The sequence below is a fragment of the Spodoptera frugiperda genome, chromosome 4, assembly GCF_023101765.2.
Source record: "Spodoptera frugiperda isolate SF20-4 chromosome 4, AGI-APGP_CSIRO_Sfru_2.0, whole genome shotgun sequence".
Lineage (NCBI taxonomy): Eukaryota > Metazoa > Arthropoda > Insecta > Lepidoptera > Noctuidae > Spodoptera > Spodoptera frugiperda.
In genome coordinates this window covers 11,346,293-11,371,775 of record NC_064215.1, presented here as the reverse complement: position 1 = coordinate 11,371,775, position 25,483 = coordinate 11,346,293, and the positions used below count along the sequence as shown (strand labels likewise).

The following is a 25,483-nucleotide window of genomic DNA, read 5'->3' as shown; positions in this document are numbered from 1 at the left end:
TGCCAAAGGAACCGTTTCTGCAGCCGTTCAATATTTACAATAAAATTCCCAGCGATATTCAAAGTTTGAGCCTGAATAAATTTAAAAATGTTATTAAAGAAAAACTGTATAGTAAAGCTTTTTATAAAATTAAAGACTACTTAGATGATAGTCAGGCTTGGGAGTGAGCCGCTATAATGTCCACACAGGTCATGTTGACATGTTTGTAACACAAGTTACATTTTTATACAATTTGACATGATATACATTAATATCATTCGATATTTTTTTTTTTTTTTTTACATATTGTTTTTAAAATTGTTAGTTTGAGGACCGTGCGAGAGTTTGCCTAGTCATTTCACTTTTAGTTAATTATATTCTGACAGTGTGAGCATTTGTGTGGCCTACCCAAATGTTCTTTTGGTTAGTATTGTTCGTCGGATCATTCAGCAACAGCCGTCAGCTGAGCTAATTGTAAACTGACACATGCGTGCTGCCATCTGAACAGGTCCGCTCAAACTGCTGTGGTTCTTTCCTCAAAAGACCACTACAGAATAAACTTGCACGGTTCTCCGACATCTCTAATTGATTTTGTCTGGACTTTAAAAGAGACTATGACCTCTGAGTTTGTTTCGGCATTTCTTCTCAGAGTAGTCAGATAGGAAATGCCGGCCTCATCTAGCTATTTGAAATATTGACGTGTAAAAGTGTTATTTTATAATCTATTTACAGAAATAAATATCATTTATCATTTATCATTTACGCTTGATGTGGACCTCATACTTAGGCGACCAAACCACACTACAATACTCAAGATGGCTTCTGACCAATGAGTTGTACATAGTCTTTTTTAAGTTGGGTTTTTTAAATTGTTTACACTCCCTCGTGACAAAGCCCAGCATCTTCGATGATTTCAATATGATTCTATCGATATGTTCAACAAAACCTAGCTTTTTATCCAACTGAACGCCCAGGTCACGTATAGTTTCGACCTCCTCAAGCCGTTCACCATTCAATGCGTAAGCTGACTGCATAACATTATTCTTTTTTGTGAATTTGATGTGATGGCATTTCTCCACATTCAAGGACATTTTATTGTGGACACACCACTCCGTCAGCCGGTCCAGGTCGCCTTGGAACAGTATCGAGTCTGCTGGATTTCTTATGCACTTTATAGCTTTTAGGTCATCGGCAAACAGAAATATATCCGAGTTCTGGAAACATTTGTAGATGTCATTAATGAAAAGAATGAACATCGGCGGACCCAAATGAGATCCCTGAGGTATTCCTGACGTTGCAACGTACGGTTCAGATGAACAGCCATTTATGATTTACATTGTATTTGTATACTTTGTTGTATTTTCATTTTTGCGATTACAAGTCCTTGTTAAATTCCACTTTCAAGGTCGTATGTTGTTCACACGGTTACATCAATCTATACATTCCAGTTTATCATGACCTCACTTTGTATGATCTTTTCTCACATTCGACGATCAGTTTATACTGGTTAGTATAGCTCGATGTGCCGTGAGTTCATGCAAGGATTATGTTTGAATAATTCCACTGGGGCCGGGTGCACCTCAAGCCATGTGATGTAAAACAAAAATGACAATACCTTAATTACTTTTGTAACGAGGAAAGAAAAATGTAATTTTGAAATTACTCTTTTTAATCTTTGTGAAAGTTTTAATGTAGATTTGTTTCGTCTGTTTGTTTTGTATTCTGTTGACTTTTGTTTTTTATTTTTGTATAATGGAACTAGTATAATATGTGTTTATTCTATTTGAAAGGAAATATTGTTTTTACCATTGACTCATATTGGCTAACTGCAAAAATGATTTTGTATTATATAGTTAAAAGCTTTATTTTTGCATAGAGAGAGTAAATGGCGGGTAGGGAAGCCTTTGCTCTGTAGTGAGACAATGAAGATCTCATTAAGTATAATAAATCTGAGAGTTTGTTTGTTTGGATGTTTAATTTTTGTCCGTCAATCACGCTGAAACTATAGAAAAGATTTTGATGAAATTTGATAATAGACAGGGGTATAAGCTGACTTGGGTGATATATATACCATGGAAATGCGGGTGAAGCTGCTGGCAGAAGCTAGTAAATAAATAAATAATTTATAAAGTAAGTACGTACATTAGGATAAACAATATTTTAATTACTCGCGTTATAATATTAGTCCCAGTAGATTATATGTGCTTAAGTATTTATTTACAAAATCCTGATCAAATATTACAAAAATAAACAAAGACTACGTTTACGTGTGTGAGTTATATTAAAAATAACAAACATATTTTTACCCTTTTACAAAAAGTGGAATATTTTAGGTTTGGATAAGAATTTGAGGGTTAATTTTTGTTGGAAAACGGTCTAATGAATTCATAAGTATATTAATTATATTTGAATTTCTATGTTTGTTTTAATATCCTCTGTATAATTATTGTATTCTGTAGCCACATATTAATCCTCACCAAGACCTTAATTACAATGTCCGCCACTAATAATAGACCTCTTTTTTTTTTGAGGGTGGAAAATCATCCAATGACTTCTCCCGCCTTGGGCGAGGCGAGAGGGAGTGTCAGACTCTTACTGACTAAAAACCACCCCGTTCCTACTCCTGCCCGTCGAGCCGGAGCCCCGGTAAACCCGCTAGGTAGTCCGCAGCTCCGGATTAGGCATCAGCCCTACTGGGCCCCATCTATGGTGGTCTGATGGCTCTTTGAGGCGCGCGCAGAACGCGACGCGCCGCACGCACGGGAATAATAGACCTCTAGATTAGCTTGTTGGAAACTGCCTACCCTTTTAAGACTACTTATTTTGAATTTTGGTCTTCAGTAAACTTCATAACGATACTGCCAAACATGACTTATTAAAACTAAACCTATAAAAAAATTTAAAAACATACTTTCTAATATACGCGCATAGCAACATCGCTACGCACATCACTGTTTGTAGTTGGCTACGAGAGTTTCGAGTACGACGACTCTGCTACTACGCTGCTACGCGGCTACGAGCGTAGGCGTCTACGCGAAAAGTGAAAGGTGGAGTTCATCTTCGTAGTAATTCGACATTTAGATTCCAATTCTTGAGACTCAATTCTCAGTAATTCTATGATGATTTTATGCGCAGTATAAAACTAGATTATACAAATACAGAGACAGAGAAATCGAGATGTTTTTAACTAAAAAATATATAAAAAAATGTCATAAAAAACCTACAAACTACAATGTTCCTAGAAGGCACATCCCATCCCTAGCAATTAGTAGTCTAATCAAACGAAGACATGGCCACTACAGCTTGATTAGCAATAAACTTGCGGCCACACAATTTTATGCCTTATCTTTTACAGCATAAGGATAATAATAACGTTTAATGGTATTCAGACGTTCAGGTTCAGTTTTATGGGTAAAGCTGTTGGGGTTGTTACTTGTAATTTTAATTAATTTCTGTTGGTTTAATGGCGTCATGCTTGAAAGAGTAGGGAGTGGTTAATTAGTAGTTTTACTTGAAAATATTTGATTTACTTTAATTCAAGCCTTTTAGTCTTTTAAATACCATAACTTACCATTTCCTAATGGAGAAACCTAAGGTTAAATAAATATAATTAAGACACGGCGAATATTAGATAATCACAATAACAAGTATTACAAATAAATAAAAAAGCAATATAATATTATCTTAAGTGCAAATAAAATACAAACAAATAAATTATAAAATCAAAGTTATTCAAATATTAGGTAATTTGGAAACAAACGAAGTCAGGCCGATATTTTTTAATATATTACCTTAAATATTCCAATAACGTTCTTAGAAAATATACTTCAAACATTTTAGATTAAGAACATACCGCTCTATACGACTGGAGTGAACCGGTTTGTAATCAATCGTGCATTGCAAGAGGAATAAGTCATCAGGCTAATTGTTAATTAATCATAGTGCTCTTTTTGTTGAAAGAGAAGGGAATTGCATGGAAAATATTATGAAAGCAATATTAGTATTAAATTGGTAAAAAGGTTGTATGTATAAGGGTATTAAAAGTTATTGTTCGCGATATAAGTATGTAAGATTACGGTTTTATTTTAATTGTTTTGTGGTACAGTGTCATTATTTTATGGTTTTATGTATAATCCGATAAAATTTTTATACACTAGCTTCTGTCACCGCCCGAGTTTCCGTGAAAAAAAGATCCTATACTCTTAAATTAGACTTTGTAATATTATGTACTTTCGTCAAAACGGATCACCTAAAAAAATTTAATATCTTTTGTGATCTAGAGAGCACAGATAATTAGTGGGTGCTGGGTTCGATTCCCTAATCCACAAATTGTTGTTTTAGGTATCAAGTTTCTTGTATATGTGGTATTGTTCGTAGACACAGGAGAAAATCCTAGTGTTATTTTCGAAAACTTTCACCAAAGAACATGTATCTCATCCGGTTAAATGTTGCCAAGACGAGACCATTAGCTGCATTGTCAAAAAGTAATCAGATCCCTTGTAGAGCCAAGTTTCTAACCCTACATGCCCAGACCTAAATCGATAAGTTTTCACATCAAGTACGGGGAAATTCTACAGCCATAGTGTACTGCGTAGTTCGTTAGCAGAGTTTTTACGCTATAATCTCGAGGCGTGCAAACCTTGGACGTAACTGGCGAGTTGCACGGAAAGAGTAGAAGATTGAATAGATTTTTAAGCTCAATATGACGAATAGTTTTACGTCTTTTGCACGCCTTTTATAATTGCTCCGCACGAACTACGCAGTACGAGCTATGAAGAATAACTTGAGTGTGAAATTAGGGCTTATCGATTTAGAGAATTGAGTTGCACAGGGAATATGGTCTCGTCGATTTAACATGAAATGTAAGATTACGGTTTTATTTTAATTGTTTTATAGTACAGTGTAATCCTAAACTACTTAAGTTTTAACAATGAAAATTAAACAATTACGTATTATTATTCTCACTGTATACATAAACAACTTTGTTGTACCTAATATACTCAATTGCAAATACAGACTTATTCAAGTTTTGAATTTCAATTAAATTTGTGAGAAAATTTTGCTAATACTATCAAAAGAAAACACTTACCTAACTAATTTACTAAACTACTTGAAAATTGCAAACGTAATCCTGAATACGTTTGATCAATGAAAATTAAAACACTAGTGATCTAAGACCTTTACCTCTAAACTACTAACAATTAAATATTAGGCAAATGGTTTTTTCCGTGATAGTAAAAAATCACCGATATTCTATACTCTTAAAATATGCCCTCGCGCGTTTGTGCCGCGCTCGCTGAATTATTTTTAGCTACTGCGCGGGGAACAGGCGGCGGGCGTTATGATACTTTCTTATCAAAACTATAGGTTGATCCTTATAAAATTTTCATATCTTTTATGTGATAATGTTTTGATTTGATGAAAAGTTTGTGTTCTAATTGAGAACAGATAAAGGAAATAGGGAATTAAGTTTCCCTATTTCAGATTTTTACCCTGGGCTAGGCATTCGATTAGCGTCACGGAGCTCGAACAAACTTTGTGTGTTCCAAAATTGTTGTTTCGGGTACTCATACTGCTTACATACCAAATTTCAGTGTATTCAGAACTTGTATTGTTCGTAGACACAGGAGAAAATCCTAGTGTTATTTTCGAAAACTTTTTGTTTATCTGGTACCAAAGAACATAAGGTTTAAATATACACAAAGAAAAATATGCCCTTGCACTACCGTGCCCCCAGATCCTAACAAAACAATCTCCAGAGACACGACAGAAAGAGAGCTGTATATTACATCACACAAAAAATACCACATAATATTATTATCAGGAATCAGTACTAATAGAATCCTGAGCCACTCGATTACTTATTGACTAACCCGCAAGGGACTCCAATACTTGTTTGTTGGATAAAAATACCCGACTATACCTGTAGTATTGTGACCCGGGTATGTCTTTTAACGACAGATGGAGCTCAGTTCGACCATAGAGGCTGATCTAAATATGACAAAATTGCGACCATAAAGCCACCTGGAAAGCATATATTATAGCAAATCTCGTCTCAAGAGGGGGGAACTCTCATAATAAGGGCACTCTCATAATGGGCAAACGATCATACGTGTCACCTAATGGTAAGCGATCAGCGCCACCCATGGACACCTGCAACATCCGAGAAGTCACAGAAGAGTAGCCGGCTTTTTAAAAAGGAATACGCTCTTTTCTTTAAAGTTATGTATATCCCAAGCCCAGTTTGCGTACCCCCAATATAAAAGATTCCCGACATTATTGTGAACGTCAGGGTCCAACACAATACACCCCTTGACTTTTATAAATTGACCCCATACGTTACATTTCAAAAATAATTTATTTTCAGCCATGTTGTTTCATTTCTGGACGTTTTGTTTCAGTGTTGTAAATTACTAGGCCTCCAGGGTGTTATGAGGTTGTTAAACCTTGTTTTTTTGTTTGCTATATTTACATGTAGATAACCCTATATTATATGCTAGCTTCTGCCAGCGGCTTCGCCCGCGTTCCCTTGAAATAAAAAGTGTATAATTCCAGACCATAATCTCTTCTGCCGTTTTGACGCAGAGGAATAACAATTCAACAAACATACAAACTTTCGCATTCAATATAGCAGGATTATTATAAGGGATATTTTAAAGATTTTCGAACATTCTCTAGATATCATGTTAGTACACATGGCAACGGGATCACCTCTATTATAATTATGTATAGGACTCATAAAATAATTGCTGTAAATTGCATACGAGGGACTTATAGGGCGCTACGTCTTATTTCTATTGCAATGTGACTAGCCAAATTATTTACCAAAATTACACACTGAAGAAGCCTAGATAGCTTAGAAGGCAAGAGAAGCTCACCAACTACTCCATTATTCTGGGTTATTGTCGTAATATTACGACTGGAACTACAATCCAAGTTTACAATCTAATCTAGTGCTGAGATTATAGTGTATACTGTAGACGACAAGAGAGCTAACTCGCCACAAAGTGGAAGTCAGGATTCTGTTCTGTTGGTCATTAACGTTCATTATGTTTTAAGGAGGTTCTACTATAATGGGACAGTAGTTAAACAAAACTATTAATTTATAAATACTATAGGGAATGGTATAAAAATTATAAATCTAGTCTGTCAGTTAGATAATTTTATTTTTATTTATTTATTTATTTATTAATAAAGGTTTACCAACAGCTTCTGTATAAAAAATATTAATGAAAAAATATAACATATATATATTTTTTTAATAATACAGAAAGCATGCAAGATGTTATTGTTTAGATCCATTACATATTTTCGATTTCATGTCCATTCCATGTTTTGCACTTAAAGACGTACAAATTCAAAATTTAACTATTCGCTCTGATTGGCCGCGTCAATCAATGCGTCAATCAACCAATCAAAGTGCTGAACGCGTTCTCGTTTTGACTAATTTAAACGTAAAGCAAACTTGTACTAAGGATACAGATTAGGTAAGAATGTTTAACCAAAATCCCTTCAAACTAAACTAACTCTAAGTCTTCAACTAAAATTAGTATCAAATCCTTCATATCTCCATTAAACGATCAAAGTACAAAAACTTTCATAAAATTTGACAACCACTCCCACAAAAAGGAAAAATTTCGACAGTTCCAGGAAAATGTACCCTAACAAAGCAAGAATAAGAATGAAAATCCTAAATTAATAGCTCAAAATAAACTTTTAGATATTTTACCTTGACAGTATTTAGTTACTTCAATTAAAATATGATCTCGATCTTGAGATAAAAATAAATCTTAAGCCTTGGGGCATAGGGAAGAGTTTTGATTGTGTTTTATTAAGATTGATGTTTCCTTTTTAATGGGTGCTGTTAGGCTGAGTGAACATTTATCCATTTATGCAGTCTAGAGAACGTTCCCATTTTGTACGAGGATTGGTAAATAGTTGCTCGAAGCAATGTCGTAATGTTTTTATCATAACATGAAATTAGTTATCCTGGAAAACTTCACAGATAATTACGTACTTATGAGAAAATTGACAAAAAGTATGATATGTTTTTAAAATTTCATTTATTCATTCATTCATTTATAATTAATTATTATACACAATATATTATACTAAACTTTGGTTATAAATGGCGTAAAGAGCACAATTTATTGTTTTAATTTACACAAAACATGTTAATGAACTCAAAAATAACCTAAGTCGTAGTGTTTACAAAACTTTTTGGCTTTCTAAAATGTAGATAGACCACAAATATGAAATCGCAAATACATTTTCTACTACGAGATAAAAATGGAATTCAATATAACAAGTTCGGTTGTTCTTTTTACGCTTTGAAACGAACAACAGCTACAGACAGACAGACAGACCACTCATTCTATTTTTGACGTTTCCCTATATTGTTACTGGCTTCCGTATAAAAAAAAAACACAAATCCAAAACAAAAAATGTATCTAAAAAAAAAGAATTTTACAAATAAATGTGTCCAAAATAATCTCCATTAAAGGGAGGTTTTCACATAAATGTGACGCTAATCTGTCATAAGTTGGCTACTGACAAGTTTTAGAGCACTCTACTAAATGGTTCCAAGTCTGTAACGTTAGGTATTTACGAGTTACCTACTTGTAAAACTAGAAACTGGAAAATTGAACTTAAGTACACTTGAAACAAAGTTGTAATTTCGTTGATTAGTCTTTGTAGTTTATTTAATTGGATTACTGCAATGTAAGTATTGTTGATTGTAAGGACTTACAAAATAATTGTGACGACAATATAAGCTAACAAGACGTGTTTTTTTTATTTGTAGTATTGTTTATTAGACCGATTAAATTAAAGTATATTTCTGTATTTGATTTGTACGCAAAATAATTAATAATTCGTTATTAGTTAACTTTTCGAGCTGGCGACGGGCATGCATTTAAAGACTAGTGTCTGTTGACATTCCATAGTGTCTGTCTACCCCCATGGGAGACAGACTTGAGGTTATGTATGTATGTATGTTTCAAAAGGGAATAACCAAAACTAGTATCTACTGATATTAAAATATCAACCTACCCTGAAATCGAACCAAACACACCACCATCTCTTACAATCACTGTACCACTAAACTACACTACTATACCAGAGCACCTATTAATTAACCTTATACATAACCCAAGCTAAACCACATACATAGGAATATAGGCTTAATTGCTGAACGCTAAGGTCTAATCTCTTGACCCTCAATCGAGTTAGCAGTGGAGTGGCAAGCTAATGCAATTCCGTGCATACATTAGGGTAGGTACATACTGATGGAGTGCTGGTACTAAGATAATCAGGTTTTGGGAGCCTGATGACTGGGGGTAGGGGCTGATGATTGTCATGTGTGACACAGTAACATGGTTTATGGATTATGGAGCATGTTGTTTTTCTGTATAGGTATAAGTTTAAGAGCCATGCTTGGACACGAATGGGCTGACTCGACCGGAGTGATACCATGGCATCACCGAAAACTTACCTGAAACACCGCTTACGTTGCGTTTCGTTATGCGAGTGAGGTAGTAGATTTGTTCCTAACTTTCTTATCTCACATAGGGTAATTCTAACTTCTCTTTTTCATAAGATTTTAATATAGAAATAACAATAAAATGTTATCTACAGCCAAAAACATGTCACCAAAAATCTGTATGGCCTTAAAATCACGATCTTTCATCAATTTCATCCAGGAAGTAATCCACACTTGGAATCTTTCATAGCCAAACTTCAAATTGAAAACCTTTATGGAATTCGTCCATTTTATATTCAAACGGACGACAGATTAAACCACAGAAGTGCCCGAGCTCTATTATTTCATTCTCCGTTCTTTCATTCACTATTCTGTTTGAGCTTCCCATTCATTCCATCTAAATATTTTCTGTAAACAAAGCTATTTGAAACGAAGTGAATGAATATTTTTTAATTTAACTTGAAAACAGTTTTAGTTATATTAGATTTTCCAATAATTTGTTTGCCTTTTTTAACAACAGGATCGTGATTTATGAGGATTTGGGCTTGATAGTATAACCTAAGGTATCTGCAAACATTCAATTATCCGTATGTTTCCTACTGGAGCAAACAAGATTTTCATACTACTAAAAAACTTGGTAAATTATTGTATCAGATTTTCCGAGAGCCTGAGTTTCAGCAACACATACAAGTTGTATTTTAAATTATGCAACAGGAATTTTGCATTATAAGATTTACAAATCTACCTGAGAGTCTGTCTCAACAAACTCTCAGAATATTATCACACTCTTCCATTCAAAACTATGACGGCATATTCCCGTTGCCATTAATTCCTGACACTAAAGTATGCAACGACTTCAAAGAACAAACACAGAGATGAATTGTCGTAGCACATTTGTTATAAGAAAATGTAAACAACGTAGATTTTTTTTCAATCCAATAAAATTTGTTCCAGCTAATTTAGAGACCAGTAAAGTGCCAAAGTAATAAAGCAGAAAAGCATTCGTTTTACATAATATTATAATAGTCAAAATATGAGTTAAATTTAGGTATTATATTTGTGATTTTTTTACCAACACACATATTATACAATGTGATAGGGGCGAGACTTCTAACCCGTTAAGGCTGAGTTCTACACCTAATTTTATCGACAAAAGTCGGGGGTCGAAGTGGTCGAATCCCCTCCCCCTAAAAGTTATGGCTACTTTAATATTTTTTTACTTTTTTTGATATCAAAGGTTGTATGCGTCGTAGAAACAAAAAAAAACGACAAACGGTACCTAATAACCTTGGCTAACTAATTCATTACTTTTTTCATATGTTTGATAATGTTTTGGTGAGAAAAAAAATCATCTGTGAATTATTTTTACCGAAAAAATCACTATTTTTCAATATTTTCAATTAGGGGTTCAACCCCTCATATTATTATTTTTGTCGATAAAATTAGACGTAGTAATCAGCCTTAACAGGTTAGAAGTCCCACGCCTATCACATTGTATAGAGTGCAATTGTAACAGACTGGTACCCTTTTGTTGAGAAGGGAAAATCATCCAATGACTTCTTCCACCCTAGGCGAGTCGAGAAGGACTGTCAGACTCTTACTGACTAAAAACCACCTCGTTACTATTCCTGCTCTTCGAGACCGAGTCCCGGTAAAGCTGCTGCTCCGGGAAAATGCTGACAGTATTATAAGTACAGAACCACCTAGCGGGTTCGCATACTGTCAGCATGTGTTAAACGCGCCTAATTTCACACTTAGTACACCTCTGTCGTTCCCTTCTCTGCTCCCGAATCGTACAACAAAACTGTCGAAATGATTATTATGTATAATGTGACTATCTTAGTAAAATACACTTTTTGTTATTCCTACTGGGAATACAACTCTATGATTTTATATCTTAAGCGAGTAGAAGTTTTTCTACGTGCGCCATGATAATAGCGCGATTATTTAAATGAGTAGAGATAAAGAAAGCGCACAGATTTATGTTACGTCGAGGGAATTGAGTGTACTTTTGCTTTGCTATGTTTTTATATCATTGTAGTTGGAAAATATTACGTGTGTTTTTATTAAAAGGTAATGTAAAATTTGGGCTGTATGACACGATACATGTGCGCCCTTCACAATGAATGGTGGACTCGATTTCTGTGATCCAAAAAATGTGGTTTTGATTTGCGAAATTGCTAGTTTGTGAACGCATCCACGACGCAGGAGAAAATTTTCTTATGGGACGTTTGAAAACCACACGTAGGTAAAAATTAATTAAGAACTTGTAATTTACATGTTATTGTATAATTCTAGTATAGAGCAACGTTTACAAAACCATAAATAGAAAAATCTGTTATTATAGAAAATTTCTAAGTGGTAACACGGAGTACGAAATTATTATTGTGCTCAGTATAATTATGGCAATAGGCTCACCCTCTATTATATGGAACGTATAAAAGAAATGGTGAAAAGTGGGTGTACTATACATATACAGTGGCATTACGTGCCGTAAGTTGCACCTTTATCTTCTTAATCCCCGAAGGAAAGGCCCGTTCGGGGATAAAAAGGCGTGACGATACGACATGGAAAAAAATATAAACATATACACGGTGTAACAAAAAGGGGCTATACATATCAAGTGCACGGTTTCTAGATAACATAACAAACGATACGGGAAGGGTTTTTTAAACTCATGTTTTCATGGAACGAAGTTATGAATTTTTCGACATCTTAATTTTGACCATCAAAATTAGGTGGATACTGGTACTAGACGATCAGATTTACATAAGAAATGTTTCGTAATTTTAGCGGGTGACCCCCGTAGTGTTGTGATACGTTTGTATGATTTAAAATCAAGAATCATGCGACACCAAGTATTTGGTACCATTTTTTTTTTAAAACGTATTTTGAGCTGAAACTTTGTTTAGAGATTCTATTCAACCTGTATTCTTCAGTACTTCTTGATGTATATGGGTATTTTGTTACTCGCTGTGTATAACTTACATGTGAATGCAGAATGAAGACTGCGCACAATAGGAACACACAACAGAACAGTGTGACACAGAGAGCCGACACGAACAGCGCGTGTTTCAGTCGCACGCAGTATCTTCTGTACAGCGCCTCCAGCTCTAGCTCTGTACCTTCCTCCTCTGTGGACAAAAGATAAAGGCTCTTAGAATATTTCATCTCAATTTTTAAACACACAATATTAATCATCATCATCATCAGCCGAGAGACGTCCACTGCTGAACAAAGGCCTCCCCCTTGGTCCTCCACGTAGAACGACAAGCCGCCACAATATTAATAAATATTATAAATTATTTGTTATTTTAAAAAGTATTTGACTGCACAGTTAGTGCGGTGGCTGGGCAGCCGGCTGCCGAACAGCGTGTCTGCCGCACGGAGCAACTCTTTGTGTGATCCACAAATTGTTGTTTCAGGGCTGGGTGTCATGTGTATGTGAACTTGTATGTTTGTAAACGCACCTACGACAAAGAAGAAAATCCTAGAGTGGGGTAACGATTTAAAAAAATTAAAGGTAACACACGTTTAGAAGTACCATAATGAGCACTTAAGCTAAATTCACTTTACAGTCACGTTATCTATGTACCACTAAATTAACAAAATAGTACAAACAAACAATAACGAGCTATTGCATCCTAAAATACCAACGCATAATTGTACCTATGTGAATATTTTTTATATTATGCAAATATTTTTCATTTTCCAACTAACTATGGCTCATACAAAAATGTATATAGGCATCCATCAATATTTTTACACAATATTGGTTCCATAACTATTCAACTCCTCCTCGTTTTAATCATAGAAGTATTAAAAAAGCAGTTGAACCGTATCAGTGTAGAGTACCCACACAACAAAGCGCTTTGTTGTCGCTGCCAGTGAGTTGCCAGTGACTGGCATACAAAAGTCTGTGCTTGGCATTTGATCGGCACCCTGATGTTTGGGTTGGCAACCATTCAGTTTGTTGCACATCAGGTGACATGCTAGTTTTCTATTTACAATGTAGGCTGAAGCCAAGAAGAATATAGTAAGTGTCAGATTTCTTTGGATTTTTTTTTTTTTTGTAAAACAAAATAATGTGCTGTTCTGAGTGCTATATTACTTACTCATTATTAGTTAATTCATCATTATCGTTTAAAAATAAAGTTAACAAGTTTGGAAATACCTCTCAGAAAACCGATGCGACATGAAACAATGATTGCGTTGTTTCGTTGTGTGAGTGAGGTTACCGGGAGCTCAATTACCCCCCTTCCCAATCTTCCCAATCCCCGATTCCCCAACAACTCTTAAATGCCTAACCCCCAAAATGCCGATAACGCACCTTTAACGCTTTTGGTGTTTCGGATGCCCATGGGCGGCGACGATTGATTACCATTAGATGATCCGTCTGTTCGTTTACCGGATTATATCATAAAAAAAACTCAATAACGGAAACTTCGTTTTCCAAAAATCCCAAAGAGAGCAGTACCAAAAATACACGCAGTTTCTGACAAAAATAACACATAGGTATGAATTCGAAATTCGAGTTCGTGGTATAAAATGCTTTTCATGCTATTTTAAAACGTAGTATTTTAAGAAATAACAACGTTATTATGAATGAGTGCTTTTCTTACACATAGGTACAGCAGCAGTTTTAAGTGCACCTACTTTTCAGAATTATGCACCACATAAATTGTAATATTCGTTTTGATATTTTTAGAGCACCCCATAAATTATTGCAATTGATTACCTACTAGCATGATTGATTAAATAAATAAGTAAAAAATGCTGCTTTTCAAACTCGTGGCGTTGTAATAAAAGAAGAACCTAGTGCCATACACTGGACATAATTTCTAAATACCTGATAAAATAGAAAGTTTTAATTTTATTTACTCACCAAAAACTCATCACTTACTCTTTTTTTCACGTCGAATTACATACTGTAAGGCCGTGATATCACTCCGGTCGAGCCGGTCCATTCGTACCAAAGCATAGTTCTCCCACACTAACTTCAAAAGCTAACCCTAATAAACCATTCCTGACAATCAATCAGGCATTTTATCGAGTTACTGATGAGTTCAGCTTTGTTCTTTTACTGAGAACTATTACTTTAAATTTATATCTAACTAAACTAAATAGTTGTCTTAATCAGTTCTTGTTAACTTTTAAGGAAAAGTATTTGTGAAGCGGTTTCCTTTGATCTTTAGACTTTTTTCTTTTTTATTCCCATGGTGGTTCGATGTTTGTAAGTAGGACTGGCAGGTAGGTGTATTGTATCGTATTCGAAAGCTGGTTTATGCAATTTTCTTTTTAATAAACGGTCTTATTTAGCTTGACTAAATTGTTTGTTCGGGTCTTTAGTCGTTAGAATTTTACCCTCTTCCTGACGACTGACCGATCTGTTAATTGAGACACACTCTTTATCTCTTTTCAGATATTTTTATATCTCATCATCATCATCATCATATCAGCCATAACTCCGAGCATAGCCCTTTCTATAGCGCTGAACGACCTTGAACTTCTTTATACGGTCCATAGTGAGGGACCACATTTCAGTTCATCGCTGATATTATACGTAGTGTTTTGTCTTGAGGCGCTTGTATTGTTTTTTTATCTACTGGTACTGAATCTGCTAAATATAATTATTCGAGTAGGTAAAAGTTTTCATCTATTACAAATCATTACAAAACAAATGTTGCTTTAATATAAAATTCTAATTAATTACTGATACAGCACAATCGCCACGGGAAACATTACATTGCGTAAGTAATCTACGAGTATGTGTGTTGCTAATTAAAATTATTAATTTGACAATGAACCCAGCGATACACATAATATATCGAACCGCCATAATTTGTACTGTTTATATGTACCTGTTAACAATATTACCTTTGATTACGTAACCCTGTGTAGGTAGAAACTCCTGACATACTTGTTTTAATTAAGTGCGAAAGAGGAATTTGTGGTTGACAAATAGATGATAGCAAGTTTGATTGTGGTTGAAGAGCTGAAGATCGAGCTCATTGACTTGTTCTAAGAGAAGCCTATGTCCAGCAGTAAACAATAATGAAAGGCAGACTCGATCAAAGTGATACCATAGTCTCACAGAAAAACGAAGTAAACCATCTTCCCAAGTCAGTTCATACCCTGTCTGTTTATCAAATTTCATCAAATTCTGTTTAGCAGTTTCACCGTGATTGACGGACAAACAAACTTTCACATTTATAATATTAGTGTGATTCTAAATCCTTAATCCTATTTTAAAGACCATACTGTCGATAATTTCGTAGGTAAACCGATTTCTTTAGGGGTGATTCTAATTCAACAATTAACCGATAACTGGTAATTAATACTAGCTCTAGAACAAATAATTATGTAAAAAATAAAATAATGGGTATTTTGTTTTTAGTTCATTCAAAGGTTCCAAAGTTTGTCAGAGACAGGTTGACTACAAAAGACCGTTTTGTTTAAAATAATGGTTTTGGCTGGAGGCTTCATTGGAATTACTAATTATTAGGTACCTATAGTACCTAGTAATTAAATAAATTATCTATAATTCTGTACAATTCTGACTCGAAGGCATATACTTACAGGTAATCAGGTGCGTTAAAATACACATTATATTCAGTGTCTGTAAAATATAATTGCGTAGGCTCGTCAGTCAAAAATAAATTATTTTGACTTTTCACTACAGTAAAATACTTGAAATTAATCACATAGATTTATCATTTGCCTCCGTAGTTGAACAATGTTTAGACTTTGGCCAAATTCTTTAATTTTTTTGTAGATTATCCTAAACAAGATATTAAAATCATCATTATCACCATCAAAAACTGAAAGACTTTCAGCTGCTGGACACAGCCCTCCCCTTTGAAGATTGTCAAAATTGGGTATTAAAATTATTTATAAATACCACAACTATAGATAAAACATTACGAAACATTTTGAAAACCAACATGAATAATTACTGGAACAACTAAGAATTTCTCAGTTGGTCTGAGGATCCTTAAATTGTGTTCGCCACAGACAGACTTAATTATTTTCTGACCACCAACAAATCTTTGGCCGACTAAATAATTCGGGAAATATCGACCTAAGAAAGCTAGTCTATTCTATAACTTTTAATTCGAATGGTAGAAGTGACCTCAATCGCGGTCTACCTTGTTCTTTTTTAAATATTTGATGGGTCGACGTTTGGCCGCTATCTTGCCTGGTGGTAAGTGATGATGCGGCCTACGATGGAGCACGTCTGCTCACAAGCAACCTATTCACTCGGGCCTTGAAGACACCCAGCTTATAACATCAGGAAACACACATTAATTGTGAGGATAATCTCGACCAATGACGGGCGAGAATAAAAAAGAGCTATATAGCAACATCTGCTTTTTTGTTATGTATTAGAAAGAAAGAAAGAAAGAAAAAAAATTTATTTTGCACCGGGCACGATGCACCAAAAAAAAAACAAAGCGAAAATTAAAACAAATATAAAAGTAATAAAAACATTCACAAATGATTCTTATCTAAAAAAAAACACAGGGAAAAAAAAAGAAAAGTACTACACAATATGAGAAAATAAGAAAAAAGAATAAAAATAACATAAAAAATAACATAAAAGTAAAACTAAAAACAACTAAAACAAAAAACAAAGTGGCAACGTGCCCAATCCAAAAGGGTTGCCACCTCAGTATGAGCTGGGCACCGAAGTACCCAGCACTGGTTTTCAGTTGGCACCCTTTGCAGTGACCCACGGACGGAGACAACATAAAATATGGCGACACAGGGTAATACAATAAAATAAATTAAATAAAATAAAAAGGCAAATATTAAAATAATCAATCATACATATACATATTTTAATTACATAAATAAGTTGTAAATTATCGTGTTTCTACGACAAGTCAGGGAAGAAAAATAAAAATAATATTGTGGGTAGGCGGGTGGTCGCGGGGTCCGTTAATCACGCTGAAACTACTGAACAAATTTATGTAGGTGTCTAGATAATAGTGCGTGGAGGAGTGAGTGTAGAAAGTATTGAAAGTATTGGCGTGACACAGGTCGACACACCAGCAGCCACCGCAACCAACAAGGGATTCAAAAGGTAAGTAAAGAGATCCTCATTTTGTCCCACATTGCTGCTACATACATGCATACCATTACTAGGTATTGAATTTTAAATAATAATGCAAATGTCAAATTAAAATTATAAAATAAGATATAAATATTATGTATATACGTGTTTATTGCTGCCTGTTATTCATATTTTTGTTGATTTTCCATGTCGATAACGTCGCTTTCTTGTGAAATGGAATGTTAGATTGTACTTAAAATTAAAACCATGTTTATAAAAGTTTAAATCATATCACACTTAATGTAATAAACATGAAAGATTGTTTGTTTGTTTGGATGTTTGTCCGTTAATCACAGATTTTGATGAAATTTGGTATACAGACAGAGTATGAGCTGACGGGAACACGGACGACTAACGGAAAAAGTCAGTATTAAGGTCGACAAAGTCATTTGATAACAATTAGCCCAATTTGTGAGTAATTTGAAGAGAGACTTAAAAAATTACCGTCTTTTATTGTTGGGGTAAATTGGGTCAGGTTTTTTACCGAGACGCGGAATAAGATAATGTCATCTCTTAATGAATTTGCAGCAAAAATCCTCCGCTTTGAACGTTCTTGAGGAAAATATTTTGATTTCTTTTGTTAAGAATGAGAACTCGCATTTTTGACATCACACAATAGAGCAGTGCATTTAATTTCTCCCTAAGAAACGCTGCAAAGGTTTTATCAAGTTAGTGACCTTTCTTTTTATTTCTTTGAAAAAACTTGGCATAAATGTTAGTTTCAAATTAATTTCAGACAAAACACAACATAAAATTTATTTTACAAAATATGTTGTTGATTTTTTGAGAAATTTTTCTTCAGTTTAGAAGGCATAGGACCAATTATACCCGAAGCTGTGGACTGAAGAAGAAGTTGGCTGGGGCTCCGGCTCGAAAAGCAGGAGTAAAAACGGGGTGGTTTTTAGTCAGTAAGAGTCTGACACTCCCTCTCGCGTGCGGGTCAAGGTAAGAGAAGTAATTATATGATTTTCCACCATCGAAAAATCTTACCAATTGTAGGCTAAACAGTAACATAATAAACTAAAGGAATACAAAAACCTCCACCCAATTACTAAAATAAAACCAAAATCGAGTCCTCATATTTTATTATAATGATCAAAGAAAAAAGTATAACAAACAATAAATAAATCACACAAATATAATATTTTAATACCAAATAGGTATACAGCTACGCTAAATTAACCTTTAATACCATTTACATAAGGGTAATTTTGGTTAATAAGCTCCGGTGACGTGCGTTTGACAGTTTCGACTCGTATCACCAAAAAGGTTAGGTCACATATATTTTGCCATTACCCAACCCTTCAAATAAATGGTGTTTGTAAAGTTGTTCGAGGTTTTTAATGGTGACCCTTCACATTACAATTTGAACTTTAAACGTGGTTACTGTGGAGTTATTTTTAATTGGAACTGTTTTGTTTTTATTAATATCAAAATTGGAATATTCTTTAGTTTAGGTAATGTTATACCTTATACTATTATAATATAAAACTAAAGAGTTTTGAAGGCGCTATACTCCGGATCTACAGATTCGATTTGAAAAAATATTTTTGTGTTGGATAGTCCATTTATCGAGGAAATGAGGCTATAAAACATTACGCTACGATCAAAACGAGCTGAGCAGAGCGGGTAAAACCGCGCCGAAGTAAGTAGTACACAATAATGCCTAAGTATGTACCCACTAGGTGTAACTGAATACCTCATTAATTTTGTGGTCACGTGCAAAACCGAATGCATTTGCCTGATTTCCATTTGCAAATCAATGTCTCATCGAATCATCTTTTTACCCAATAAAACTCGTGAATACATACTAAGCAACTTCAAACGAGATAATTTTCTCCTTTTAAGTTGGTACAAAGTAAATATTTGAGATAACTTTGGCCTATATTAGAACAACTAATATTTATGGAATCCGTTTCGGAGGTATTTATGTAAGACCTAATATTTAGAGGAACTTTCTGAGATATTTACTATCCTAAAATCAAGTTTTCTATAAGAGTAATAGAGAGAAAGAGAGAGAGAGAGAGTACGTAAGATAACAATCAGATATTGTATAGACTAAGCATAGTTTTTATTTAATAAATAGATTATTAGATATAAACACAAATCGTTGGACAGTTATAAAGTAAAACTTCGGATTGAGTTAAACCAATGTATTTCCAAAAAAATATTCACTGCAGGTAATCTGAATGAGTTTAGTAAAGGAGGGTAATTTAGAAAAGTTATTATCTTATCAAAAAATGAAATGTAAGTCTCAAAGGCTTCATTCTATTTGATCGTCTCCAGATTTTGGGTAAGTACTTATAAGTAAGTACTTTTACACATCCTTTCAGCAAAATAATAAACGTGATCTTACATCATACATCTGGCATAATTTACCGAAATAATAACATAAGACTGTCCAACTTTATGAAGTAAAACTCCACTAAAACACACAAAACGACTTTCTACACAAACTATCCCGAAAACTATCTAAGCGCAGAGATAACTCTAGTATTTTAGATAAACAGAAATCGTCTCAAATTGACCGCTAAGTCAATATTGAGTTAGTTGGACAATTGACCTCTTTTAAAAGGTCCCGCGAATAAGGACGGAACATCTGCGCTACTCGTGTCTGTATCTCGTGTTTTGTAATAGTTTTGTTCTATGTAATCTGGGAATAAAGTTGTAGTCTAGATTTTTAAATTGTTCCATTTTAATTCTGGTTGAATAGATGAAAGTTGTACATACACATATAACTGGGTGGCGGATAGCATGTAAATCATTTATTCAACATATAATAATATATTAGGAATACAGAAAGACGTTATCCTGGTTTGGGAGCTAACGATACACTTAATGTTAAAACTAAAATTTAAACAATTTGTAATATCGTAATAAGAATATGATTGTGATGAACAAGTTTCTAAATAAATTTTATTTATTTATTTATAATCTTCTCTATCTATTAATTTATTTCCATAAATTGCGCTAAGAAATAAGAATATTGGAAATATCTACAATTTGAAATAGCTCACTTCTATTGTTATAGATTATTTCTGCAATTTAAAGACATTATATCATTTGCCATATTTCATCAGTTACAACACACAATCGTTTAAAACATCAACTTCTAAACGTACGAAAAAGTTAAGAGAGCATGTACCTTATCTCACAACTACAACTTGGAAATTGTCGCAAATTGCCCCACGGTTGCATAGTCAGCGATTCAGACCGACTACCCACAGGTCGTTATGTTCCAATACTTTTATAGGAATCCGATCTTAGGGATGCACTTAGCTCCGGCAAATGAAGCCGTTTCTATGCGATAAACTGGGCGCTCTCTCGATCTACACGAGATAAGGATGCTGTAAGAATTGTACAAGAAGATTGTGTGTCCTAGTTAGAGTAAGGTTATTGGTAGAAATTATATTTGCAATGTAAAAGTGTAGCAGCAGCATTAAAAGTAACAAAAAAAAATACATTATTTTGTGACAAAAATAGCATTGTTTCTGGTATAAGCCGGTATACGAATAGACGGCTCACCTAATGATAAGCAATCGCCGCCGCCCATCTATGTATGTACACCCAAAACACCAGAGGCGTTACAAGTATGTTGCTGGCCTGTTGAGGGGTTAGGAATTTTAAGGTTGTTGGGGAATTGAGGATTGGGGAGATTGGATCTCAAACTTCCATAAGTATACATTGAAAGCAAACTCCTCGTCCTTTTCACCACATTTTTATGATATATTACAATTACACGGCACATAATACCTGACTCTGCCTGTAAGTATTGTGACTAGGCGTTTCAAAATCTAATTACTTAGCTAACTTTTCCAACAGACTAACCACAGCTAATAACAGTATATGTTTGTAATCATCCAGATTAGCTGAATGCTCGCGAACTGCGAACCTTTTCATCATCATCATGCACACCTTTACTTAACCCACGTACAAACCACACACAACCCGTCACACCTACTTACAGCTAACTGCATAGAAATATCGATTAGCTTTAATGGTCACTATCGGTGCTACAGCGAACGTCAATCAAGACATGATGTAATCTTTATGACAAGATAAACTGACTGACTCATTTATTGCACCAAGACTGATCGCAGCTCGTTCACTGAGCGTTGGATGCGACTGTCGATCATGTAGTAAAATAGGAAAATGACATTATAGAATAGTTTTAGTGGCTTTTTTTTAATTGAGCCTTTTTCCAATTGGCAGGTTAAAGACCCTGCCTAATTGTAATCCTAATTCTGAGCTGCGGGCTACCTAGCTGGTTTACCAGGGCTCCGGCTTAAAAAGCAAGAGTAAGAAAGGGGTGGTTTTTAGTCAGTAAGAGTCTGACACTCCATCTCGCCTCGCCCAAGACGGGAGAAGCCATTCAATGATGTTCCCCTCAAAAAATACCTTATTGTTATGAAATGGATGTGTGAAAGTGGAAAGTCGTGATTATGATGTCTTCTAATTTGTTTCGCTATAAAATCCAATACTTTATGTCCTTGAAGACGACGGACTCAATTGCTTCGATGTTTTCTTTAGTCTGTACAGTTTATCCTAGCAACAAAAATTAAAATGATACTCCTATGCAGGAATTGAAACCGCATTATCAGAATTCGTGTATACACAAACCACTATATCAACTACATATACAGGCTACTTGATAAACAGCAGCTAAATAAACTGAATGCATCCCTCGTCGTGATCAGTCCGGACATGTAATTTCCATTGTTTGAACATTGAGCTCGGCACGTGTTTGGAAATGGAGCTTGTTTCTGTTAGGTTATTTCGATCACCATATTTATTAGGACCTAGGTGTACTAACGCATTGCCTACTTTCATATTAATGCAGACATAAAGGTACATTTGTAACACAAATTTTTCACACAACTGTTAGGTAGTATATAAATGCCATGTAACAATTCTTTTTTATATATTTGGCTCACAAAACATACAAGTTAACATACACATGATACCCAGACCCGAAACAACAAGTTGTGGATCACACAAAGAGCAACTCAAACACGGGAATCAAACACGCTACACATTGCACGGCAACTAGTTGCCCAGCCACCGCATCAACCGTACAGTCGAGCACCGGCCAACCGCCTAGTCTCCTAGTGTTGGTATTGAGGAAAATCGAAATAATTTCAAAAATACTTCGGCCAGTAATCCCCACCGAAACCCCTAGTTTGTCACCTTAACCGTGTACCAATTACCCTAACGGCATCTTAATCAATTGAATAGGTATACTTTGAAATATTTATGTTAAGCAAGTCACGATGATAGTAGCTAATATGACAACCAACAATAAAATCTTAAAATAAAACGTTACCTATAAATTACTTTTTATTCTCATCCAATTAAATGCTAAGTGGTCTGTTATCGATTTCGAATTAAAAACGTTAAAGAATAGACATCGTCCCACTTTGTCCATTAAAAACTTCTTTTTTACATTGATTGTACTAAAATTGGAATTATATGGCTTGCGTGCTATCATCGGCTTAACTTTGTTTTTAATTAAGCTAGTACTAAAACATTATTCCATTGTCAAGAAAAATTATAAATATATTTCTAATGTGCTTAAAAAGCCTCATATGAAACTATTTTTTTTTTAATGGTTTTAAAACCTAATATATTTCTAATGAGTTTAAAAAACCATATTTGACCATTTACCTTTTCAAATTTCGTTTTAAGACCCAGGAACTACACGATCATTGTTTATATTATATTTATTATGAAGTTTTTCATATTTTAGTTAAAAGTGGTTATTTCAATATAACAAACAGACAATCCAATTTGTATTTATAGGTATAGATTAAAAATTTATTCATAGCAATGTAGGTAATTGGTATACAAAACCGCATAATCCTACCTCTGTGTTATATTCATTAATATACAGTGCATATACAATACAATATCGAACACATGTAAATTGTGGGATCATTTACATAACAATATTGATAATGGCCATTTAATATGCACTATGTATTATAACTGTTCCTGAATTTAAGATGCAATATTGTAGCGTTGCAGGTACTATGAATATTGATTAGACTTATTGTAAGAAAAATATATGACAAGGGTACGGACCAAGAGTCCGTGGAGAACTAATATAAACAGAAATAATAATAAAAAGGTTGCAGTTATGAACCATACTATTTTTAGGCTAGGGGAGAGTCGGTTATTTTGTACTAGATTTTAGTTTCTGTGAAATATCTTGTTTGAAAATAAAGCATTTTTCTATTTTTATCTGGACCATTACACCATTTGTCTTACATATTTCTCAATGTCAACATCATACTTACTACCTAATCCTTAAAAAAATACTAAAATTAAATCACCATTATAGTCAAAGTCAAAGCATTTATTTCAATTAATCCTAAATAAGGCACTTTTGAAACGTCAAATTGAATTGTCCGTCAGTCTGTCTGTCAGTGAAGCTAGGCGCTATAAGAAACCATTTATTTTTCGGCAGATTTTTTAAAGGGTCGGAAATCACCCAATTAGTTCTCCGGCCTTGAGCAAGGCGAGAGGGAGTGTCAGACTCTTACTGACTAAAAACCACCCCGTTCGGCAGTCCGTAGCATCGGTACTTACGCTACCATTACTATTGTAAAGAGGTTACCTATATTCATAAAACCTAGATGCCAAACTCAATACACATAATATCTTACAAAGTCTAAGAGCCTAAAACACCATGATCGATAGATCGATCGATTCATATAAGCCACTTATCAAACAAGTAAACTCAAAAAAAATCCGTCTATTAAACTTTTGAAAATGATAAACAAATACAATGAACTACAAATTGACAGAATCTTAATGCTATGCTACTACATACACAATAGATCAATCTTTCTGAATGAACGTCGATCGATAAAATTAGAAGTAAATGCTAACAAAGTTTCTCAATTCATTCCATTCAATTAACTTGTTTATGTACACGAAAACAAAACGTAAACGTCTGAACAAACTTTAGTATAAAGTTTAAAGAAAAGTTTGTTGGTAATCCAATTTAATTATCATAAAATATCATTCCTTTGTAAAATAAGAGTAGGTAATACATACTTATATTTTTTTTATTAGATTTATGTTAAGAAGTCATAAGCATTTTTCTTGTTTTGATAACAATGCAATGGAAATGTAATGAACATATTATTGTTTATTAATATTTGTAATCGGTGCAAATAAACTATTTTTCTCAGGCTGAGAGACTATTTATTTATTGTTTCAAAAGTTACAGTAAAGAATTTGAAGATACATACCTAGTAAAATTTATACAAATAACGGTTTAATATTTTACCTGGCTAGTAAACATAGACATCCATAAATTTAAACACGCCTATTACTCCCATAGGAATAATAAATATGTCTACGAACATTTCAGACCAATTATCATAAAGTACTTAGGTAAGTCCATTACCAAACACGAGACATAATTCCGAACTGAAAGCAATAACTTAGAATATAAGTGTCCTCACCACCGTCATAGTAATATCAGCTACAAGACATTCACTATTGAACATAGACCTTCCCCAATAACTTCGATATCCTTCCTATCTTGAAGAGACCTTGGTACCACACGCACGCATCAAAATCTAAAACCCCTTTACGAAACTTGGACCAAAGATTTCATGATTACCAGTCACACCTAGCTACTTACATCTAACTTCTATTGGCAATTATATTAGGGTTGAAACTTTAGGGCCGTGGAGTCCAAATGCACATCTCCTTTACAAAGATATTAAGTTGATGGTTCATACTTCAGGTAACCGAAAAGCTATCTAACATGCTCAAAGGTTAGGCATTGCCATTCAATGTGGCAATGCTGTCAGTCTTTTAGGCACCCTACCTGACGGCACCGATGAGGATTGTTTCTCCGACGCTTTAAGTTAGTTTTTTATTGCTTTGTAAAT

General features: G+C 34.2%; 1 protein-coding gene across 4 annotated transcripts in view; it reads right to left on the bottom strand.

Annotated features, from left to right (window-relative positions):
• LOC118272456 (adenylate cyclase type 2) overlaps nucleotides 1–25,483 on the bottom strand; it is a 210,907-nt gene that overhangs the window by 134,639 nt on the left and 50,785 nt on the right. For all 4 annotated transcript variants that reach the window (XM_050693261.1, XM_050693259.1, XM_050693262.1 and 1 more), the window contains exon 2: nucleotides 12,449–12,594. In XM_050693261.1, coding sequence (XP_050549218.1) covers nucleotides 12,449–12,594 — 146 coding nt within the window. The remainder of the gene's footprint in view (nucleotides 1–12,448; nucleotides 12,595–25,483) is intronic.